The sequence below is a fragment of the Nerophis lumbriciformis genome, linkage group LG35, assembly GCF_033978685.3.
Source record: "Nerophis lumbriciformis linkage group LG35, RoL_Nlum_v2.1, whole genome shotgun sequence".
NCBI classification, from domain to species: domain Eukaryota; kingdom Metazoa; phylum Chordata; class Actinopteri; order Syngnathiformes; family Syngnathidae; genus Nerophis; species Nerophis lumbriciformis.
The window spans coordinates 883,242-906,070 of record NC_084582.2 but is presented as its reverse complement, the minus strand read 5'-3'; the positions used below and the strand labels follow the sequence as shown (position 1 = coordinate 906,070).

At 42.7% G+C, this 22,829-nt stretch overlaps 2 protein-coding genes across 8 annotated transcripts in view; both read right to left on the bottom strand.

The window, feature by feature from the left end:
• kif3a (kinesin family member 3A) overlaps nucleotides 1-1,344 on the bottom strand; it is a 78,415-nt gene extending 77,071 nt beyond the window's left edge. For 5 of the 6 annotated variants that reach the window (XR_012049338.1, XR_012049337.1, XR_012049339.1 and 2 more), the window contains exon 1: nucleotides 1,222-1,344. Coding sequence is in view for 2 of the 6 variants with exons in the window: in XM_061927932.2 (XP_061783916.1) it covers nucleotides 1,222-1,230 (9 nt within the window). In the remaining 4 variants the exon portion in view is untranslated. Of the gene's footprint in view, nucleotides 1-930; nucleotides 1,100-1,221 lie in introns of all 6 variants that reach the window. The other variant, XM_061927933.2, reaches the window with a different exon arrangement.
• A 2,167-nt stretch (nucleotides 1,345-3,511) lies between these two features.
• Nucleotides 3,512-22,829, bottom strand: part of sh3rf2 (SH3 domain containing ring finger 2) — a 114,711-nt gene continuing 95,393 nt past the window's right edge. For both annotated transcript variants that reach the window (XM_061927931.2, XM_061927930.2), the window contains exons 7-11: nucleotides 11,204-11,374; nucleotides 10,767-11,035; nucleotides 8,595-8,905; nucleotides 4,077-4,372; nucleotides 3,512-4,005 (exon numbers count right to left, since the gene is read on the bottom strand). In XM_061927931.2, coding sequence (XP_061783915.2) covers nucleotides 3,825-4,005; nucleotides 4,077-4,372; nucleotides 8,595-8,905; nucleotides 10,767-11,035; nucleotides 11,204-11,374 — 1,228 coding nt within the window. In that variant the 3' untranslated portion in view covers nucleotides 3,512-3,824. The remainder of the gene's footprint in view (nucleotides 4,006-4,076; nucleotides 4,373-8,594; nucleotides 8,906-10,766; nucleotides 11,036-11,203; nucleotides 11,375-22,829) is intronic.

The window sequence follows — 22,829 nt, the reverse complement described above, 5'->3', positions numbered from 1 at the left end:
TTTTTCAAAATATTCTAATTTACTGGCTTTTACCTGTATATGTGCATATATATATATATAAAAATGTGTGTGTGTATATATATATATATATATATATATATATATATATATATATATATATATATATTATATGTGTGTGTATGTTACTCATCAGTTACTCAGTACTTGAGTAGTTTTTTCACAACATACTTTTGACTTTTACTCAAGTAAATATTTGGGTGACTACTCCTTACTTTTACTTGAGTAATAAATCTCTAAAGTAACAGTACTCTTACTTGAGTACAATTTCTGGCTACTCTACCCACCTCTGCTGATGACTGTACTATGATGATAGTATATATCTGTATCATGAATCAATTGAAGTGGACCCCCGACTTAAACAAGTTGAAAAACGTATTCGGGTGGTCAATTGTAGGGAATATGTACTGTGCTGTGCAATCTACTAATAAAAGCTTCAATCAATCAATCAAAAACACTAGCGTGCCGCGGCACAGTGGTTGACAAACCCTGCATCAGATGACAGCTGAAACACACAACAATGCACTCAATAGTGTTGTGCCTATAGGGCCGACATTTTTTATAATAATAAATAGCACCCCCCGTGACCCCAAAAGGGACAAGCGGTAGGAAATGGATGGATGGAAATAGCATCGAACAGGTCGGATTTGGTGCGTTAATTAGCATTATCTGCGGTTAGTCGCCTCTGGTTTGGGAGGACTGACGAACATTAAAGATGACATCAGTCAATGACGTGAACGTGTCTGAATAGTTCATGTTAGACATGTTAGTGACGTCACGCTAATACGTAACGTTGTGTAGCATTTCCATATGCTAACCAAGCTAACCGGTTAGCATCACATCAGGTATCAGAGGAAGGGAGGAGCCCGCAGCTAACTAAACACCACATTTAAACGGAACGTTTAGACTTACCGGCATAGTAAGACGGCAGGGATATAGTTGGAGTATACGTGCAATGAGCGTTATTCTTAAGGAGACGTTCGCCGGACATTAGAGTGGTTATTCCGATCATTTAAAGGCCATAACATCAGTCTCACGTTCGCTAGCTCGACTGGGACCTTCTGCGCATGCGTCACTTGGGCTGTGGGAAAAAAAAAAAAAGCTGCCCAATTTTATGACATTTTCATCAAACTGATAAACATTTCGCATGATTTTTTTTCAATCTTTGTGTCGGAATTGAAGTTATTTGTGAGGAACCGTTACCTGCTTCATCTTGGTGTTGAATGTGTTCCAGGATTTTAGGAATGGAAAGTCCTGTGTATGTCTTTCTCTCCCAGGCGACTGGTGACCCCAGTCATGTTTTTAAGCTCAAAGGATGACAACGAGCCTTTCGTGCGTGTTATCCGCCGTCACCATGGCAACCACTTGGCGGTACGCCCTTTTCGCAAGGGTGCAGTTTGCACGCCGACGTCTGTAAACCTACTATTGCAGTTAAACGTAAACAATAGTAAATGTATTTCATTACAAACCCCGTTTCCATATGAGTTGGGAAATTGTGTTAGATGTAAATATAAACGGAATACAATGATTTGCAAATCCTTTTCAACCTATATTCAGTTGAATGCACTACAAAGACAACATATTTGATGTCCAGATTCATAAACTTTTTTTTTTTTTTTGCAAATAATAATTAACTTAGAAATTCATGGCTGCAACACGTGCCAAAGTAGTTGGGAAAGGGCATGTTCACCACTGTGTTACATGGCCTTTTCTTTTAACAACACCCAATAAACGTTTGGGAACTGAGGAGACACATTTTTGAAGCTTCTCAGGTGGAATTCTTTCCCATTCTTGCTTGATGTACAGCTTAAGTTGTTCAACAGTCCGGGGGTCTCCCTTGTGGTATTTTAGGCTTCATAATGCGCCACACATTTTCAATGGGAGACAGGTCTGGACTACAGGCAGGCCAGTCTAGTACCCGCACTCTTTTACTATGAAGCCACGTTGATGTAACACGTGGCTTGGCATTGTCTTGCTGAAATAAGCAGGGGCGTCCATGGTAACGTTGCTTGGATGGCAACATATGTTGCTCCAAAACCTGTATGTACCTTTCAGCATTAATGGCGCCTTCACAGATGTGTAAGTTACCCATGTCTTGGGCACTAATACACCCCCATACCATCACAGATGCTGGCTTTTCAACTTTGCGCCTATAACAATCCGGATGGTTCTTTTCCTCTTTGGTCCGGAGGACACGACGTCCACAGTTTCCAAAAACAATTTGAAATGTGGACTCGTCAGACCACAGAACACTTTTCCACTTTGTATCAGTCCATCTTAGATGAGCTCAGGCCCAGCGAAGCCGACGGCGTTTCTGGGTGTTGTTGATAAACGCTTTTCGCCTTGCATAGAAGAGTTTTTTTTTTCTTTTTTCCCCCAACTTTTTTTATTGGCATTTTCAAATAGACAGAAAAAAGTGCAAGTCAAAACAGTACAATTTTAAAGTCAGTAAATGATTCACACCCTTTCCCTTAAAACCCAAACCACCCTCCCACCCCACTCAGGTCCCACTAACGAGGGACAAATGGCACAATTATGTAACAAGTAAGACGACAAAGACAGACACATTCTCACACACACACACACATACGCGGCCAGAGAGAGACAGATATATATAATAATAATAATAAAATAAAATAAAAATTAATAATGATAATAATAATATATAATAAAATAAAAAATAGAATAAAATAATACTAATAAATAAAAGGGAGATTATTCCTCATCTGCGTCTGGGCATAGGTCAAGAGAGTTGACATAAAGCAAAAAAGGGCTCCATGAGCTTTCAAATGTTGCATAGAAGAGTTTTAACTTGCTCTTACAGATGTAGCGACCAACTGTAGTTACTGACAGTGGGTTTTTCTCCAGATTCTCTGAATCCTTTGATGATATTACGGAGCGTAGATGGTGAAATCCCTAAATTCCTTGCAATAGCTGCTTGAGAAAGGTTTTTCTTAAACTGTTCGACAATTTGCTCACGCATTTGTTGACAAAGTGGTGACCCTCGCCCCATCCTTGTTTGTGAATGACTGAGCATTTCATGGAATCTACTTTAATACCCAATCATGGCACCCACCTGTTCCCAATTTGCCTGCTCACCCGTGGGATGTTCCAAATAAGTGTTTGATGAGCATTCCTCAACTTTATCAGTATTTATTGCCACCTTTCCCAACTTCTTTGTCACGTGTTGCTGGCATCAAATTCTAAAGTTAATGATTTGCAAATGTTTATCAGTTTGAACATCAAATATGTTGTCTTTGTAGCATATTCAACTGAATATGGGTTGAAAATGATTTGCAAATCATTGTATTCCGTTTATATTTACATCTAACACAATTTCCCAACTCATATGGAAACAGGGTTTGTATTTGTAATCAAGTAATAGACAAAATAAATCTCAAAATGTTGGCCAAAATGTAAATTTGATGCTGCAATTTAGACAGTAGAAGTGTTTGTATTACTAGATTAGGCCAACAAGACATGCAAAGGTTGGTTGTTTTAGGTAGTTTATTGTCACAGAAGAATATTTATGACTGTACATAGTGATATTGTTACGTTGTGGGTTTTGACAAAGGCACTCACCGATGTACTGCATGTAACACGGGCATAAACAAGGGAACAGCCATTTGGTGGGTTGTTGTGCAAATTCTCAGTACAAGTGAGACATCCATTGCATGCTCATACACTGAAAAACACAAAATATATCTCTAGGATTTGAATATGGACATAGGGCAAAAACTAAATCCTTCATGGAAATCTCTTAGTTTTAAAAGAGCAAAAATAAACTTTATTCATTCCAGTAAGAGTCAACTGATCCTCTCCAGATCATGAAGAATACTACTGTGAAAAAGCCCCGTCTGGCCGCTGCTCTCCTGAGTAACCAGGACTCGGCCATCAGGTCGAGGTCTGTGGACCAGAACCAGCTCTCCTTGAAGAAGACTGAGCTCGGAGTCCATCTGGGCTAGATGTATTGTGGTCACTCTGTGTCTGAAGGGAAATGAAAGCAAAACCTGGTTCTATGCATCAAGTCATAAAACGATAAGAAATGCTCAAAGTACCTGGTGGGGCTGAACTGGGCCGAGAGCGGCGGGTGGGATGACATCGTCTTTTGCGGGTTAGAGTTCACGTCTGAAAGAACGCTTTCCATGCCTTTCCGGAGAGCTGGAGCTTTCCCATCTTTGAGAATGATTCCGGGTCCGTCTCTTCCCAAGGTGAGGGATGGTGCCCAGGCTTCGAGTGAGGGAGGCGCTGGGGAGAAATTGGAGGGGACCTGGCTTCCTGAAGACCACGACGAGGTCCGAAGCCGTGGAAGTGAAGGGTCTTCATCTGTGACGAAGCGCACCGACTTGACAGGCTAGAAACATCAAGAATAAAAGGATTTACAGTCTCACCAGAATGAAAGTTATAAAAACAGTGTAAACCCATTTCCTTCAAAGCAACCACACTCTTTGGAAGATCACTAATGGTCGAGTTTCGTTTATTCAAGAATGTTTTGACGCTAGTATAGTATAATGGATGGACACAATTGATTCATGGATCACATCGTCACTCCGCCCAGACATGGTGTTAACATCGGAGTCAACCAAGCAAGTGGTGCTACTGGATCTGACTGTCCCCTGGGAGGAGCGAATTGACGAAGCAAATGAGCGTAAGAGGGCCAAATACGCTGAGCTCACTGTAGAGTGTCGGAGTAACGGCTGGAGAGCCCGCTGTGAACCAGTCGAAATTGGGTGCAGGGGTTTTGCTGGTCACTCACTACAGCGTGTGTTCAGAATCCTTGGCATTAGAGGACTGCAGTCGAGAAAAGCCACCAAGAACATCCTAGAGGCCGCAGAAAAGGCCTCCCGGTGGCTGTGGATCCGTAGGGGGGATCCGTGGTGCGCTACTTGGACACAGGCCGGGGTCTGATCACCCCCGGCTGGGTCGCCCGGGCGAGGGTGTCTGATGATTAAAGACCCGAAACACCCTATGACCCCGGGTTTATCACCGATGACGTGTCCAAGCATCACCGTGAGGTGTATTCAAGTTCTGGTCAATTGTGTTGTTTCAAGCATTCAAGGAATTGTATTATACCAGCACACATGAGATGGCACGAAATTCAGTAGGCGAGGTCGCAGATTTACTCCAATGAGTAACCCATTAAGAACAAGATGTCATATGTCAAAATTCAATAATTACCAATTTTTTATGGCCACTAATAGGGATACGCCGGATAGTCGAAGCTCGGATTCAGGAGGAACAGTGTGGTTTTTCGTCCTGGTCGTGGAACTGTGGACCAGCTCTATACTCTCGGCAGGGTCCTTGAGGGTGCATGGGAGTTTGCCCAACCAGTCTACATGTGTTTTGTGGACTTGGAGAAGGCATTCGACCGTGTCCCTCGGGAAGTCCTGTGGGGAGTGCTCAGAGAGTATGGGGTATCGGACTGTCTGATTGTGGCAGTCCGCTCCCTGTATGATCAGTGTCAGAGCTTGGTCCGCATTGCCGGCAGTAAGTCGGACACATTTCCGGTGAGGGTTGGACTCCGCCAAGGCTGCCCTTTGTCACCGATTCTGTAACTTTTATGGACAGAATTTCTAGGCGCAGTCAGATCGTTGAGGGGATCCGGTTTGGTGGCTGCAGGATTAGGTCTCTGCTTTTTGCAGATGATGTGGTCCTGATGGCTTCATCTGGCCAGGATCTTCAGCTCTCACTGGATCGGTTCGCAGCTGAGTGTGAAGCGACTGGGATGAGAATCAGCACCTCCAAGTCCGAGTCCATGGTTCTCGCCCGGAAAAGTGTGGAGTGCAATCTCCAGGTTGGGGAGGAGATCTTGCCCCAAGTGGAGGAGTACCTCGGAGTCTTGTTCACGAGTGAGGGAAGAGTGGATCGTGAGATCGACAGGCGGATCGGTGCGGCGTCTTCAGTAATGCGGACGCCGTATCGATCCGTTGTGGTGAAGAAGGAGCTGAGCCGGAAGGCAAAGCTCTCAATTTACCGGTCGATCTACGTTCCCATCCTCACCTATGGTCATGAGCTTTGGGTTATGACCGAAAGGACAAGATCACGGGTACAAGCGGCCGAAATGAGTTTCCTCCGCCGGGTGGCGGGGCTCTCCCTTAGAGATAGGGTGAGAAGCTCTGTCATCCGGGGGGAGCTCAAAGTAAAGCCGCTGCTCCTCCACATGGAGAGGAGCCAGATGAGGTGGTTCGGGCATCTGGTCAGGATGCCACCCGAACGCCTCCCTAGGGAGGTGTTTAGGGCACGTCCGACCGGTAGGAGGCCGCGGGGAAGACCCAGGACACGTTGGGAAGACTATGTCTCCCGGCTGGCCTGGGAACGCCTCGGGATCCCCCGGGAGGAGCTGGACGAAGTGGCTGGGGAGAGGGAAGTCTGGGCTTCCCTGCTTAGGCTGCTGCCCCCGCGACCCGACCTCGGATAAGCGGAAGAAGATGGATGGATGGCACTAATAGGGATGTCCAATAATGGCTTTTTGTCCATATGCGATATTCCGATATTGTCCAACTCTTTAATTACCGATACCTGCAACAAGAGGAGTATCCTACACTTCTCTTTTGTAAAGTAAATCTGAACAGCCGATATGGGCGTCTACATCAACTATATTATTTGCCTGAGAAGCTGGACAAAAATAAATAAATAAATAAATAAAAAATTACCGATACCGATATCAACCGATACCGATATCAACAGATATATACAGTCGTAGAATTAACACATTATTATGCCTAATTTGGACAACCAGGTATGGTGAAGATAAGGTACTTTTTAAACAAATTAATAAAATAAGATAAATAAATTAAAAACATGTTCTTGAATAAAAAAGGAAGTAAAACAATATAAAAACAGTTACATAGAAACTAGTAATGAATGAAAATGAGTAAAATGAAGTGTTTAAGGGTAGTACTATTAGTGGAGCACAATCATGTGTGCTTACGGACTGTATCCCTTGCAGACTGTATTGATATATATTGATATATAATGTAGGAACCACAATATTAATAACAGAAAGAAACAACCCTTTTGTGTGAATGAGTGTAAATGGGGGAGGGAGGTTTTTTGGGTTGGTGCACTAATTGTAAGTGTATCTTGTGTTTTTTATGTTGATTTAATAAAAAATAAAAATAAAAAACAACAAAAAAACGATACCGATAAATTCCGATATTACATTTTAACGCATTTATCGGACATCCCTAGCCACTAAGCCTTTGGCACTCTCGATTTCAAATACCTGTACTGTAGAGATGCGCGGTTTGCGGGCACAACCACGGAGTCCGCGGATTATCCGCGGATCGGGCGGTTGAAATAAAAAAAAAAATTGATTTTATCCGTGGGTCGGGTCAGGCGGTTGAAATAAAAAAAAATTAGATTTTAAATAGATTCAGGCGGGTGGCAGTTAAACCAATTGGTAAATATATATACATAGTTAAATGTTGTTACCCACATACGAAAAACGAGCAGGCACCTGCAGCATATGCCACAACAGAAGAAGAAAAGAAAAAGAGATGGACACTTTTACGGAGCGGAGAAGGGACGCCTCGCCGGGGTCCGGGACCGAGGCCCCTTCCCCCGAGAGGGCCCCACCGGGAGCCGTAGCTGAGGCGATCCGCGAGAAGGGCCCGACGCACGTCCAGGGTCACCACCGCACCGACACCCCGCCTCGTCCGCCTTCGCCACGGCCGGCGTCACGCGCAGCAGGTAAGCAGCTTACCTGCCCGCCACCCCCGTGGCCGGGGGCTCGTAACAGGGGTCACTCCGCGCGCTCCGCCCGCGCAGCTTACCTGCCCGCCACCCCTGTTGCCGGGGGCGCGTAACAGGGGTCACTCCGCGCGCAGTGCGCTCACGAAAGGGGTGGGGCTCACCCTGGTTGATATAGACAGCAGGACGGTGACCATGGAAGTCGGAACCCGCTAAGGAGTGTGTAACAACCCACCTGCCGAATCAACTAACCCTGAAAATGGATGGCGCTGGAGCGTCGGGCCCATACCCGGCCGTCGCCGGCAGCGAGAGCCGCGAGGGCTAGGCCGCGACGAGTAGGATGGCCGCCGCGGTGCGCGCTGAAGCCTCGGGCGCGAGCCCGGGTGGAGCCGCCGCGGGTGCGAGGGACATCGCACCTCCACGCGCTTGGAGGTGCGCTCAGCGCGGCTCCCATATGATTGCGCACTGGTGTGCGTCTGGGCCGTGACAGCGTGGCACGCATTGAATGTCTGTGCTGCATTGGATCAGTCTCCTTTCTTTAACAGGCAAAAGATTTATAACCTCACTAATGCCTTGCATCGTCTATATTAGATATATAACAACGGGCGGGTGCGGGCGGGTGCGGTTCTGATTAAATGTTAGATCGGGTGGATGGCGGATGGTTGACGACTTTCTGATGCGGTTGCGGATGAAATAATTGCCTATCCGCGCATCTCTACTGTACTGTATTAATTTTGGATTTTTTTAAATGGCAAGGAAAATGCACTGATTTGATATTTCACCTCATGTGCCCGTCCATCTTGTCTCAGATATTAAAAAATGCTAACGTAAAGAAATGCGAAATAAATCATCTGTGCTTTCCAAACTATGACTTTCAACTGTACCTTGTCTGTCGTGCTCTTGTGGAACTCCGGTCTGATAAGAATGGACTGCGGCCCACTGGGCGGCTGTCGTTCATGCAGATAATGTCCTCCCGTCTCATGAGACAAGGTGAAGTCCCGGTCCCTGGGATGGGGGGCAGCAGAGAGCGCTGTGGGCTCACTCATGCGGCCTACTGTTCTTCCCGAGCCAGGCAGAAGTCCGCCGTTTTTCTTCCTCTGCATGGCAGGCGAGTAGCCTGACGCTTGAACTTGAGCAAAGTGCTCCGAGTAGGAGGGTACATTCAAATTGGACGAATGGTTGAAAGGATTGGATACTAAAAAAAAGAATTCAAAGTAAGAAATGTTTTGAGAGATACACTACAGGCCAAAAGTTTGTACACACATTCTCATTCAATGCGTTTTCTTTATTTTCATGACTATTTACATTGTACAAACCCCGTTTCCATATGAGTTGGGAAATTGTGTTAGATGTGAATATAAACGGAATATAATGGTTTGCAAATCATTTTCAACCCATATTCAGTTGAATATGCTACAAAGACAACATATTTGATGTTCAAACTCATAAACATTTTTTTTTTTTCGCAAATAATCATTAACTTTAGAATTTGATGCCAGCAACACGTGACAAAGAAGTTGGGAAAGATGGCAATTTAAATACTCATAAAGTTGAGGAATGCTCATCAAACACTTATTTGGAACATCCCACAGGTGTGCAGGCTAATTGGGAACAGGTGGGTGCCATGATTGGGTATAAAAACAGCTTCCCAAAAAATGCTCAGTCTTTCACAAGAAAGGATGGGGCGAGGTACACCCCTTTGTCCACAACTGCGTGAGCAAATAGTCAAACAGTTTAAGAACAACGTTTCTCAAAGTGCAATTGCAAGAAATTTAGGGATTTCAACATCTACGCTCCATAATATCATCAAAAGGTTCAGAGAATCTGGAGAAATCACTCCACGTAAGCGGCATGGCCGGAAACTAACATTGAATGACCGTGACCTTCCATCCCTCAGACGGCATTGTATCAAAAACCTACATTAATCTCTAAAGGATATCACCACATGGGCTCAGGAACACTTCAGAAAACCACTGTCACTAAATACAGTTTGTCGCTACATCTGTAAGTGCAAGTTAAAGCTCTACTATGCAAAGCGAAAGCCATTTATCAACAACATCCAGAAACACCACCGGCTTCTCTGGGCCCGAGATCATCTAAGATGGACTCATGCAAAGTGGAAAAGTGTTCTGTGGTCTGACGAGTCCACATTTCAAATTGTTTTTGGAAATATTCAACATCGTGTCATCCGGGCTAAAGGGGAAGCGAACCATCCAGACTGTTATCGACGCAAAGTTGAAAAGCCAGCATCTGTGATGGTATGGGGGTGCATTAGTGCCCAAGGCATGGGTAACTTACACATCTGTGAAGGCACCATTAATGCTGAAAGGTACATACAGGTTTTGGAACTGCCATCTAAGCGCCGTCTTTTTCAGCAAGACAATGCCAAGCCACATTCAGCATGTTACAACAGCGTGGCTTCGTAAAAAAAGAGTGCAGGTACTTTACTGGCCCGCCTGCAGTCCAGACCTGTCTCCCATCGAAAATGTGTGGCGCATTATGAAGCGTAAAATACGACAGCGGAGACCCCGGACTGTTGAACGACTGAAGCTCTACATAAAACAAGAATGGGAAATAATTCCACTTTCAAAGCTTCAACAATTACTTTCCTCAGTTCCCAATCGTTTGAGTGTTGTTAAAAGAAAAGGTGATGTAACACAGTGGTGAACATGCCCTTTCCCAACTACTTTGGCACGTGTTGCAGCCATGAAATTCTAAGTTAATTATTATTTGCAAAAAAAAAAAAAAGTTTATGAGTTTGAACATCAAATATGTTGTCTTTGTAGTGCATTCAATTGAATATTGGTTCAAAAGGAGTTGCAAATCATTGTATTCCGTTTATATTTACATCTAACACAATTTCCCAACTCATATGGAAACGGGGTTTGAACATAACTCCACATGTGTTCATTTATAGTTTTGATGCGTTCAGTGACAATCTACATTGTAAATAGTCATGAAAATAAAGAAAATGCATTGAATGAGAAGGTGTGTCCAAACTTTTGGCCTGTACTGTATATTTTTTATAACATCCAGAAATGTTGCTGTTCATTCACCTCTTTGTGGGTTAAAGAAGCGCCTCACTGTCTCCCAACCTTGCGAGCTTCCATAGAAAGATGATTTCCCAGCGCCTGTGGAGGACATTGCGTGCTGCACTCCGTTCGGCACAGGTGCGACCTGTCCTGCCGAGTATTGCGATCCATTAGTGTTCACCCTATCAACAGCAAGGACAGGATTCCTGGCGGCTGTGGGCTTCCTTCCCGCTGCCGTGCTGTGCTGTGAGGACGAGCTCGCCGCTTTGGTCTCCAGGAGTCTGGCTGAAGTTCTGCGGTGAGGCAATGAAGCACGTTAGGATGTAGGAATACATTCTTTCATAATACTGACACATTGAACAGGGGAATAAGTGCATGATTAAAACATCTTCCTGCCCACACCATTGCATTGCATTTGCATTCAATGCGTCATTGGGCCGTCAGGGATGGGAACCTTTCACCTGAGCACAGGAGTGATATAGTTGCTGGGCAGGACGCCCACTTTGCCCGTTCTGAGCGACAACCCACGCAGCCAGCCTTCCTTGAACTTCCCGTACACTCCCACCATCTCGCCTTTCCTCAGCTCCAGCTCCTCAGGGCGATGTGGCTTGTAAGAATACAGCACAGCACACCTGAAGGGTGAGGTAACCTTTCGTTAGTAGATGTTACCGTGGAACCAGAGTTAACATGTCCTGAGTGAATTCAAATGAAAAATGTCTTTCTAAAAATTATAGCTTCAATTTTATAGTTTGAACCACCATCACACATGATAGCATAACACCCAGGAGCTCTGTTCAGAGCATCAATGGCTTTTTCCCTCAACTAGTCATGCAAGGGCAATTTTTAAATAAAAACGTCGTTTTTTGTTTTTTAAAGAAGCGCGCAAACTACAGGCACATTCTTTTTTTCTTTCTTTCTTGAGTTTATTTGGAACATGAACACACTTACATCATAATACATCACACAGTTTCATATCATTTCATTTTACATCATGCCCGAAAAGGAGTAGGAAGAAGCAAAGCTTATTTAATCCTACCCCTTTCCCACTTCAAAGCGTTTACAAATATATAGAATCATTTACTGACCTTTTTATATAATAAAATAACATCTATGAATTAGTATACAACAGTTTTGTAATATGTAATTAATTAATTAATTCAGTCATTGTTAACATACTGAGATGAAGAATATCTTATTTTCATCCATCCATCCATCCATTTTCTACTGCTTATTCCCTTTGGGGTCGCGGGGGGCGCTGGAGCCTATCTCAGCTACAATTGGGCGGAAGGCGGGGTACACCCTGGACAAGTCGCCACCTCATCGCAGGGCCAACACAGATAGACAGACAACATTTACACTCACATTCACACACTAGGGCCAATTTAGTGTTGCCAATCAACCTATCCCCAGGTGCATGTCTTTGGAGGTGGGAGGAAGCCGGAGTACCCGGAGGGAACCCACGCAGTCACGGGGAGGACATGCAAACTCCACACAGAAAGATCCCGAGCCCGGGATTGAACCCAAGACTACTCAGGACCTTCGTATTGTGAGGCAGATGCACTAACCCCTCTGCCACCGTGAAGCCCAATAAGGTTGAAATTATTTCTCATAATTCTTCTTTTCTGTACTGTGTAAGCACTATTATTTTGAACAAGCTCTTAAACTGGATCATATCAGTACAATTTTTAACTTCTTTACTTAATCCATCCATCCATCTTCTTCCGCTTATCCGAGGTCAGGTCGCGGGGGCAGCAGCTTAAGCAGGGAAGCCCAGACTTCCCTCTCCCCAGCCACTTCGTCCAGCTCCTCCCGGGGGATCCCGAGGCGTTCCCAGGCCAGCCGGGAGACATAGTCTTCCCAGCGTGTCCTGGGTCTTCCCCGTGGCCTCCTACCGGTCGGACGTGCCCGAAACACCTCCCTAGGGAGGCGTTCGGGTGGCATCCTGACCAGATGCCCGAACCACCTCATCTGGCTCCTCTCCATGTGGAGGAGCAGCGGCTTTACTTTGAGCTCCCCCCGGATGACAGAGCTTCTCACCCTATCTCTAAGGGAGAGCCCCGCCACTCGGCGGAGGAAACTCATTTCGGCCGCTTGTACCCGTGATCTTGTCCTTTCGGTCATGACCCAAAGCTCATGACCATAGGTGAGGATGGGAACGTAGATCGACCGGTAAATCGAGAGCTTTGCCTTCCGGCTCAGCTCCTTCTTCACCACAACGGATCGATAAAGCGTCCGCATTACTGAAGACGCCGCACCGATCCGCCTGTCGATCTCACGATCCACTCTTCCCTCACTCGTGAACAAGACTCCGAGGTACTTGAACTCCTCCACTTGGGGCAAGATCTCCTCCCCAACCCGGAGATGGCACTCCACCCTTTTCCAGGAGAGTACCATGGACTCGGACTTGGAGGTGCTGATTCTCATCCCAGTCGCTTCACACTCGGCTGCGAACCGATCCAGTGAGAGCTGAAGATCTTGGCCGGAGGAAGCCATCAGGACCACATCATCTGCAAATAGCAGTGACCTAATCCTGCAGCCACCAAACCAGATCCCCTCAACGCCCTGACTGCGCCTAGAAATTCTGTCCATAAAAGTTATGAACAGAATCGGTGACAAAGGGCAGCCTTGGCGGAGTCCAACCCTCACTGGAAACGTGTCCGACTTACTGCCGGCAATGCGGACCAAGCTCTGACACTGATCATACAGGGAGCGAACTGCCACAATAAGACAGTCCGATACCCCATACTCTCTGAGCACTCCCCACAGGACTTCCCGAGGGACACGGTCGAATGCCTTCTCCAAGTCTACAAAGCACATGTAGACTGGTTGGGCAAACTCCCATGCACCCTCAAGGACCCTGCCGAGAGTATAGAGCTGGTCCACAGTTCAGCCTCCTCTCCAGTACACCTGAATAGACCTTACCGGGAAGGCTGAGGAGTGTGATCCCACGATAGTTGGAACACACCCTCCGGTTCCCCTTCTTACTTAATCCATTCCATCATTTAATTCCACATACTGATATGCTAAAAGTTCTAAGTGTTGTACGTGCATATAAATGTTTTCAATTATTTTTTCCTCTAAGGTTATATTTCTCCTCTTTAGTTGAGAAGAATTGTTGTACATTCTTTGCTAGCAGGTTATAGTTTGCTTTGTACATCATTTTAGCTGTTTGCAATTTTACCAAATCACCAAACTTGAATATTTCTGACTTAATAAATAAATGTTCTCTATATCCAACATGATGTATTATTCTAACTGATCTTTTTTGTAACACGGTTAGCGAATGTAGCGCACATTTGTAGTTATTTCCCCATATTTCTGCACAATAACTCAGATATGGTAACACTAGCGAGCAGTGGCCTCAGTACTCAGTGGCCTAGTGGTTAGAGTGTCCGCCCTGAGATCGGTAGGTTGTGAGTTCAAATCCCGGCCGAGTCATACCAAAGACTATAAAAATAGGACCCATTACCTCCCTGCTTGGCACTCAGCATCAAGGGTTGGAATTGGGGGTTAAATCACCAAAAATGATTCCCGGGCGCGGCCACCGCTGCTGCCCACTGCTCCCCTCACCTCCCAGGGGGTGATCAAGGGTGATGGGTCAAATGTAGAGAATAATCTCGCCACACCTAGTGTGTGTGTGACAATCATTGGTACTTTAACTTTAACTTTAGAATATGTAGTGATTTTTGGCCCAGGACATATTTTGCTTTATTCATTATTGAAATGTTTTTTGCCACCTTATGTTGTATGTTTTGTATATGAGATTTCCAGTTCATTTGATCATCTATTAAGACTCCCAAAAATCTAGTTTCTTTTACCCTTTCTATGTCTACTCCGTCTATTTGTATTTGTGTATGATGCTCTTTTCTACTGTTACCAAATAGCATTATTTTAGTTTTACTGAGATTCAAAGATAGTCTGTTTTTGTCAAACCATCTTTTTAATTTGTTCATTTCTTCTGTTATTATTTGTATTATCTTCTGTGTGCTCTCTCCTGAACAGAAAGCAGTTGTGTAGTCCGCAAATAAAACCAACTTTAAGTCCTTCGTAACCTTACAAATGTCGTTTATATAAAGATTGAACAATCTTGGTCCCAGTATTGATCCCTGGGGTACACCACAGGATATATCTAGCCGTGTTGACATATTTTCACCCATCTTCACATATTGCTTCCTCCTGTTGGTTAAATAACTTCTTACCCAATTCAATACCAAACCTCTGATGCCATATCGTTCTAATTTTCGTATTAAAATATCATGATTAATTGTGTCAAATGCTTTTGTTAAGTCCATGAATACTGCGGCCGCACATTCTTTACCATCTATTGCATTGGTCATTTCCTCTGTTATTTTGGTTAGTGCTATTGATGTTGAGATATTTGCTCGGAATCCATATTGGTTCTCCACAAGCGTCCCACTTTTGTTAATAAATAAATGTAATCGACTATTGAATCATTTTTCCAAGATTTTGGAGAATTGTGGAAGTAATGAAACTGGTCTGTAGTTAGTAAACTGGTGTACGTCTCCATTCTTATAAATTGGTACGACTTTTGCAATTTTCATTATATCAGGGAATTTACCGGTTAACAATGATACATTGGTAATATATGTCATTTACAATAAACATGCTAACTAACCTCTTTGTCATCCCTTTTCTTGGAATTTTGTCTATAATTCACCATCCTTATGAGAGACAAGAACACGTTTTTTTAAAATGCATTCTACTTCGTAAATAAACGTAAATAAAAGTAATATTACAATGGAGCCAGTGGGACCCTTAATGTCTTTGCGTCTATTCCGTCCATAAAAAAACACAAAAAAAACATCGAAAAACCACCAACAATATCTCAATTACCGTATTTTTCGGACTATAAGTCGCTCCGGAGTATAAGTCGCACCGGCCGAAAATGCATAATAAAGAAGGAAAAAAAACATATACAGTGGGGCAAAAAAGTATTTAGTCAGCCACCAATTGTGCAAGTTCTCCCACTTAAAATGATGACAGAGGTCTGTAAAAATTAAATTGGTGAAAAACCAGGACCTGGCTGGGGGACGAAGGCCCCCAGCCAGACCCTCGGAAATTTTTTCAGTCTTTTTCATTGTGGTCAAATCACATGCCTGTATATGTTATAGTTATTTGAATGACTCTTACCATAATATGTTACGTTAACATACCAGTTGGTTATTTATGCCTCATATAACGTACACTTATTCAGCCTGTTGTTCACTATTCTTTATTTATTTTAAATTGCCTTTCAAATGTCTATTCTTGGTGTTGGCTTTTATCAAATACATTTCCCCCAAAAATGCGACTTATACAGTGGGGCAAAAAAGTATTTAGTCAGCCACCGATTGTGCAAGTTCTCCCACTTAAAATGATGACAGAGGTCTGTCATTTTCATCATAGGTACACTTCAACTGTGAGAGAAAAAATCCAGGAATTCACATTGTAGGAATTTTAAAGAATTTATTTGTAAATTATGGTGGAAAATAAGTATTTGGTCACTTCAAACAAGGAAGATCTCTGGTCAAGAACAAAAATTCAACTCAATACTTTGTAATATAACCTTTGTTGGCAATAACAGAGGTCAAACGATTACTATAGGTCTTTACCAGGTTTGCACACACAGTAGCTGGTATTTTGGCCCATTCCTCCATGCAGATCTTCTCGAGAGCAGTGATGTTTTGGGGCTGTCGTCGAGCAACACGGACTTTCAACTCCCTCCACAGATTTTTCTATGGGGTTGAGGTCTGGAGACTGTCTAGGCCACTCCAGGACTTTCAAATGCTTCTTACGGAGCCACTCCTTCGTTGCCCGGGCGGTGTGTTTGGGATCATTGTCATGCTGGAAGACCCAGCCACGTTTCATCTTCAAAGCTCTCACTGATGGAAGGAGGTTTTGGCTCAAAATCTCACGATACATGGCCCCATTCATCCTTTCCTTAACACGGATCAGTCGGCCTGTCCCCTTAGCAGAAAAACAGCCCCAAAGCATGATGTTTCCACCCCCATACTTCACAGTAGGTATGGTGTTCTTGGGATGCAACTCAGTATTCTTCTTCCTCCAAACACGACGAGTTGAGTTTATACCGAAAAGTTCTATTTTGGTTTCATCTGACCACATGACATTCTCCCAATCCTCTGCTGTATCATCCATGTGCTCTCTGGCAAACTTCAGACGGGCCTGGACATGCACTGGCTTAAGCAGGGGGACACGTCTGGCACTGCAGGATTGGATTCCCTGTCGGCGTAGTGTGTTACTGATGGTAACCTTTGTTACTTTGGTCCCAGCTCTCTGCAGGTCATTCACCAGGTCCCCCCGTGTGGTTCTGGGATTTTTGCTCACCGTTCTCATGATCATTTTGACCCCACGGGATGAGATCTTGCGTGGAGCCCCAGATCGAGGGAGATTATCAGTGGTCTTGTATGTCTTCCATTTTCTGATAATTGCTCCCACGGTTGATTTTTTCACACCAAGCTGCTTGCCTATTGTAGATTCACTCTTCACAGTCTGGTGCAGGTCTACAATTATTTTGCTGGTGTCCTTCGACAGCTCTTTGGTCTTGGCCATAGTGGAGTTTGGAGTCTGACTGTTTGAGGCTGTGGACAAGTGTCTTATACAGATAACGAGTTCAAACAGGTTTATTAATCAATACAGGTAACGAGTGGAGGACAGAAGAGCTTCTTAAAGAAGAAGTTACAGGTCTGTGAGAGCCAGAGATCTTCCTTGTTTGAAGTGACCAAATACTTATTTTCCACCATAATTTACAAATAAATTCTGTAAAATTCCTACAATGGGAATTCCTGGATTTTTTTCCACATTCTGTCCCTCACAGTTGAAGTGTACCTATGATGGAAATGACAGACCTCTGTCATCATTTTAAGTGGGAGAACTTGCACAATCGGTGGCTGACTAAATACTTTTTTGCCCCACTGTATAAGTCGCATTTTTTGGGGGAAATGTATTTGATAAAAGCCAACAGCAAGAATAGACATTTGAAAGGCAATTTAAAATAAATCAAGAATAGTGAACAACAGGCTGAATAAGTGTACGTTATATGAGGCATAAATAACCAACTGGTATGTTAACGTAACATATTATGGTAAGAGTCATTCAAATAACTATAACATATACAGGCATGTGATTTGACCACAATGAAAAAGACTGAAAACATTTCCGGGGGTCTGGGGGACGAAGGCCCCCAGCCAGGTCCTGGTTTTTCACCAATTTAACATGCTAAAATGAACAAAGACAGCACCATTTGAAGAAAATATTTTAGTGTTTAAAGACATGAAAACATCATTAATAGAACATACCTTGCTTCAAGTTGTTTCATATGTTTTTGGCGTTTCGCATGTACTTCCAAAGCCTTGATACCTCGTGATCCATAGTCAATATTATCATGACACCACGTGCACAAAACCTTTCCGGGACGATCGAGTTTCCGAATAAAATCACCGAACAAAGTCGTAACTTCCTTCTGCCCAACAGTATCAGTGATTTCCCTTTCCATCCAGTCCCATCGAAACGTATTTTTGACATGTTTATCAATTTCTTTTACTCGTAAAGCGTCCTTTCTCTCGAGAACCGACATGGTTTACATATGGAAAATGGCGGTAATAACCATTATGAATGATGACGTTATTAACGTCATCATTCATAACAGATGTCCTGATTGGTCACAAGGAACATATCGACCAATCAACTACGGCGTAATATAAACTACGTCTCGAATCTTGATTTAGGGTTGGAAAAAAACCCGGAAAAACGGGAGATAATTATTTTTTTCCCCCCGAGATTAAAAAGGACGGAATTCCGATTTAAGACGGAAAAATCACATGCCTGCATATAGAACATGCTATACGTTTACCAAACAATCTGTCACTCCTAATCGCTAAATCCCATGAAATCTTATACGTCTAGTCTCTTACGTGAATGAGATCAATAATATTATAATGTGTTCATCATTTCACACATAAGTCGCTCCTGAGTATAAGTCGCACCCCCGGCCAAACTATGAAAAAAACTGCGACTTATAGTCCGAAAGATACGGTAAGTATTAGCAATATTGTTATTATAAAGGCTAACATTAGGACCTAGCGGCACATTGATCAGATGGAGGTAACTTCCTAATGGTGCTGTATTGACATCATGAGCTAGGGAGCTGCTCTCTTGCTTCTGAAAGTTAATTCTAGATTATAAATCTTGTCTCTCACCTTGATAGTAAAAGGATGTGGACATAAACAGAGAAGTTGGCACACTTTGACAGCCAACTTGGACACGGAAATGGTGAAAAAGATGATTAATTCTTCATCTAAATGGGAAGATATGAACAACCCATTAGTAGGCATACCAGTGAAAGCAGACATTGTACAGTAAGTGATGTTTTATTATGCCTGTTGGATCTCATGGAGTCTGCCGTGAGAAGTAATGTTGTTAAGGGAAAACGCCAACGTTGATGCATGTATGAAATTAACTCACTGCCGTATGCTTAAAATGACCAAAATACGTAAATATCACATGTTAAGAATGTGTCTGTTTCTACATGATATACTTACAGCATGTATATAAAACGTTGATAGAGGTATTTGGATGTTTTTTTAAGCGCTTTATAGGCGTAAAGAGCGACTGACTGAATCCATTGTAAGCGGACTTCTGCCAGCATATTTACTAGTATTCATAACAAAAGAAAAATATGTGTTTTTGTTTTAGTATTGTGAATGATAGGCAAAATTCTTAAAAAAGAGAAGTTCCTTTGTTGGGTTTTTGTTTCACAGTGATTAACTTTTTTCTACATTTGTACATCTATATTCATAAGGCACATCTGCAATAAAAAAACAACCTGTTTCTTTATCATTCTGTGCTTGATTGTCTTTACTGTTTAATATTAATAATGCTTAGCTTAAAGGGGAACTGCACTTTATTGGAATTTTGCCTATGGTTCATAATCATTATGAAAGACATGACGATGGATGTTATATATATTTTTTGCATTCTAAATATTAAATACATGCAATCAAAATTCTGCTTACAATGGTGCCGTGCAATTCCGTCTACAAAGCCCTTAAAAAAACAACCAAACATCTCCATTAAAGTTTTACATACAAGATGTAAGTACATACTGTATGTAATGCAGTAACCGACACATTTGTAACATTTAATATTTACTCATTTTGATATTTAAGCATAGGCGGTGCATTAATTTAAAAAACGCAGTGTTCAGTGTTTCCCACAAGACAGGCATCTATTTGTGGTGGTGTGGTCGGGGGGTGGCGGCGGCAGCGGCAGCGGCGATGACAAAGAAGAACGCGGAGTTGGAATATAATTACAACATTTTATGTACATATTTATATACAGATTTGAACAATTAGTGATTCACTGAAATATATTTATTAATTGTGGTTCTTACAAAAAATATATCTTATAAAATATAAAAGCTAAAATGTCTCTTAAAGCTCTGCCCCTTTAATTAGTGAATACTAAATAATTTAACTTTAGCCTACTACTACAACCATATTATTTACCAGCAACATGAAGTGAAACAGAGGCAGAGGTGTCCTGCCACAGTCAGTCAACCTCCTCCTCCTCCTCCTGCTGCTGCTGAACAGGTCGCACCTGTGGTCCGGACTGTAGGCCTACCTCCTCTCCAAGTTGAGCCCTTTTCGGCCGTTGAAAATATTTTTCTATACTCATCTGTGTGAAGGAGTGAACATCCAACATTAGAATTTATTACTAACGAGCAGAACCGCTCTATGTACAGTGCCGTCTAACCTTAAGCGGCAGCAGCTCAACACATGCAGGGTTCAACGTTAAGCTTTTTTTCTACTTGCCCGACTTCTCAAATCTACTTGCCCCAATATTTTTACTTGTCCTGCCTAGGTTTTTTTCTGGCTGTGTAGTGCTCATGGCTTATATCTTACTAAAATTCTTCCCGTTGACTATTTACAACACTACACAGTATTTATTATTATTATTATTATCTATAATTAAATTTAAATGGCATTGTATACATGTAAAATTAAATGCTATTTCACATTATTTGACCAGTAGCAGTTACACCCATCTGAACAGGTCAGCCACCTGTTTAAAGCCCGATCACAGTTGAAATCTTGAAATGAAGGGCCTTTAATGGCCAAAACATTAACCTGGACAACATTTTAACAGCTGGTTGGCTCAGATTTTATTCTTTTCATTGCATTCACATGCTGCAGTGGACAGTGGACAATTTAGCTTCAGTCCATGTGTGTTTATTGACAACAGGGTTATAACCTGGACACGTTAGCTCGTCGGTATGAAAACACATGACTGTTACTACGTGCATGAAGCAGCGTCAGGCTGCTCACCGTCAGTGAAACGCTCGGTGAAATCGCGGATTAACGTTAAATATATGACGAGCCGCGAGCGATGCAGCTATAACCTATCTACCTATATTATCCTCGTATTTTGATCCCGTCCGTCCGTCCGTCCCTCTTCTTCTTCTTCTGGCCCACCAGGTGAATTAAGTGCTATTGGCGGAGTTACAATGCATAGTAGGCTACCGCCACCTACTGCACCGGAGTTGTAACTACAAGCAACATTCACAGACAGTCCCATTGCTTTTATGAGCGGTCGGGCGAGTCAAAAGCCGAAAAATCCATTTGTGGCGGACGTAATTCTTTCGTGGCGGGCCGCCACAAATAAATGAATGTGTGGGAAACACTGATGTTTGCTGCAGACTTCATGAGAGCCAACATAATAAAACATCACTTACTGTACAAGGTCTGCTGTCATTATGATGCCGACTGCTAGGATGTTGATATATTCCCATTTAGGTGAAGAATGTCTCATAATCCTCATGAAGAAACGAGGTGAGGTGCGGAGGGGATCACGCCTCTTTTTGTGTCGTTCCGGCCATTTCCGGGTCCTAAATGGCTGTCAAAGTGTACCAACTTGTTGGAGTACCTACTCAGATGTCTCATGTCCAAGTGAGATGCATGATTTCTGATGTAGAATAAAACTTTTAGGGAGCAAGGAAGTCAGGAAGCAGCAGACCACTCAATGATGGGTGGGCACACATGGGAGTGATCACGGAGCCACTATAAATATTTTGTCCGCTTTAGCGCTTATAATAATATCATTAATACCTGGTTAATAATCAAGTCACAAAATGTAAATGGAGTATTGTTGGTGTTTTTTTAATTTAATGATTATTTATTGGATTTCATGGGCGAAATAGTGGAGATTCCATTGGCTCCGCTGTAAGTGGACTTTTTATTTAATATTAAGAATGCATAAAAAATAAAATCCATTCATTGTCATGTCTTTCAAAAATAATTGTGGACGATAGGCAACATACCAAAAAACAGTGCAGTTTCCCGTTACGTTTACACTTGTTTACACTATTCGGTTGTTTAAGGCCACAACCACTGCATACCTGCCAACTTTTGAAATCAGAAAAACCTAGTACCCAGGGTCCAGGGGCCGCAGGCCCCGGTAGGTCCAGGACAAAGTCCTGGTGGGGGGTTCAGGCCGACGCAAAATGATTATTAGCATTCAGACAGGTTAAAATGTTGCTAAAACCATCACTTTTCTATCAGTCACAGTGACTTTTCAAAACAAAAATATTACAGCAAAAATCATATGGGTTGATTGACATGTTTATTCTGTAAGCTAACTTCAATAGTTTGAAATTATTTTGACAGTTAATGCCAGTTATCCTGTCAACCTTTCACAAGACTTCAATTTGTTAATTGAAAGTATAAACACTTTTTACAGTAAACAAATGGTAAAACAGTACTAAACAATTCCATTAAAAAAAAAAATTGGTGTCATTATTAACTTTCTGTCCAAGCTTGTATAATCTACTGCCTTGTTCAATTGTAAAAAATATTCTGTGCCTAAAATTCACATTTCTATCACAATTATCATACTGTAAACATGGTAAGCTAACTTCATTAAAATTAATAGTCCTGTCAATAGCATGGAATTACAATTCAAATGTAGTTTTTTTGTAAGCCTTTCAAAAGAATTCAAAATATGAAAAATTTATGAAAATTAATTGAAGCCATCAGACACTTGAAAAGTGGCACATCACATCTCTAATGTAAT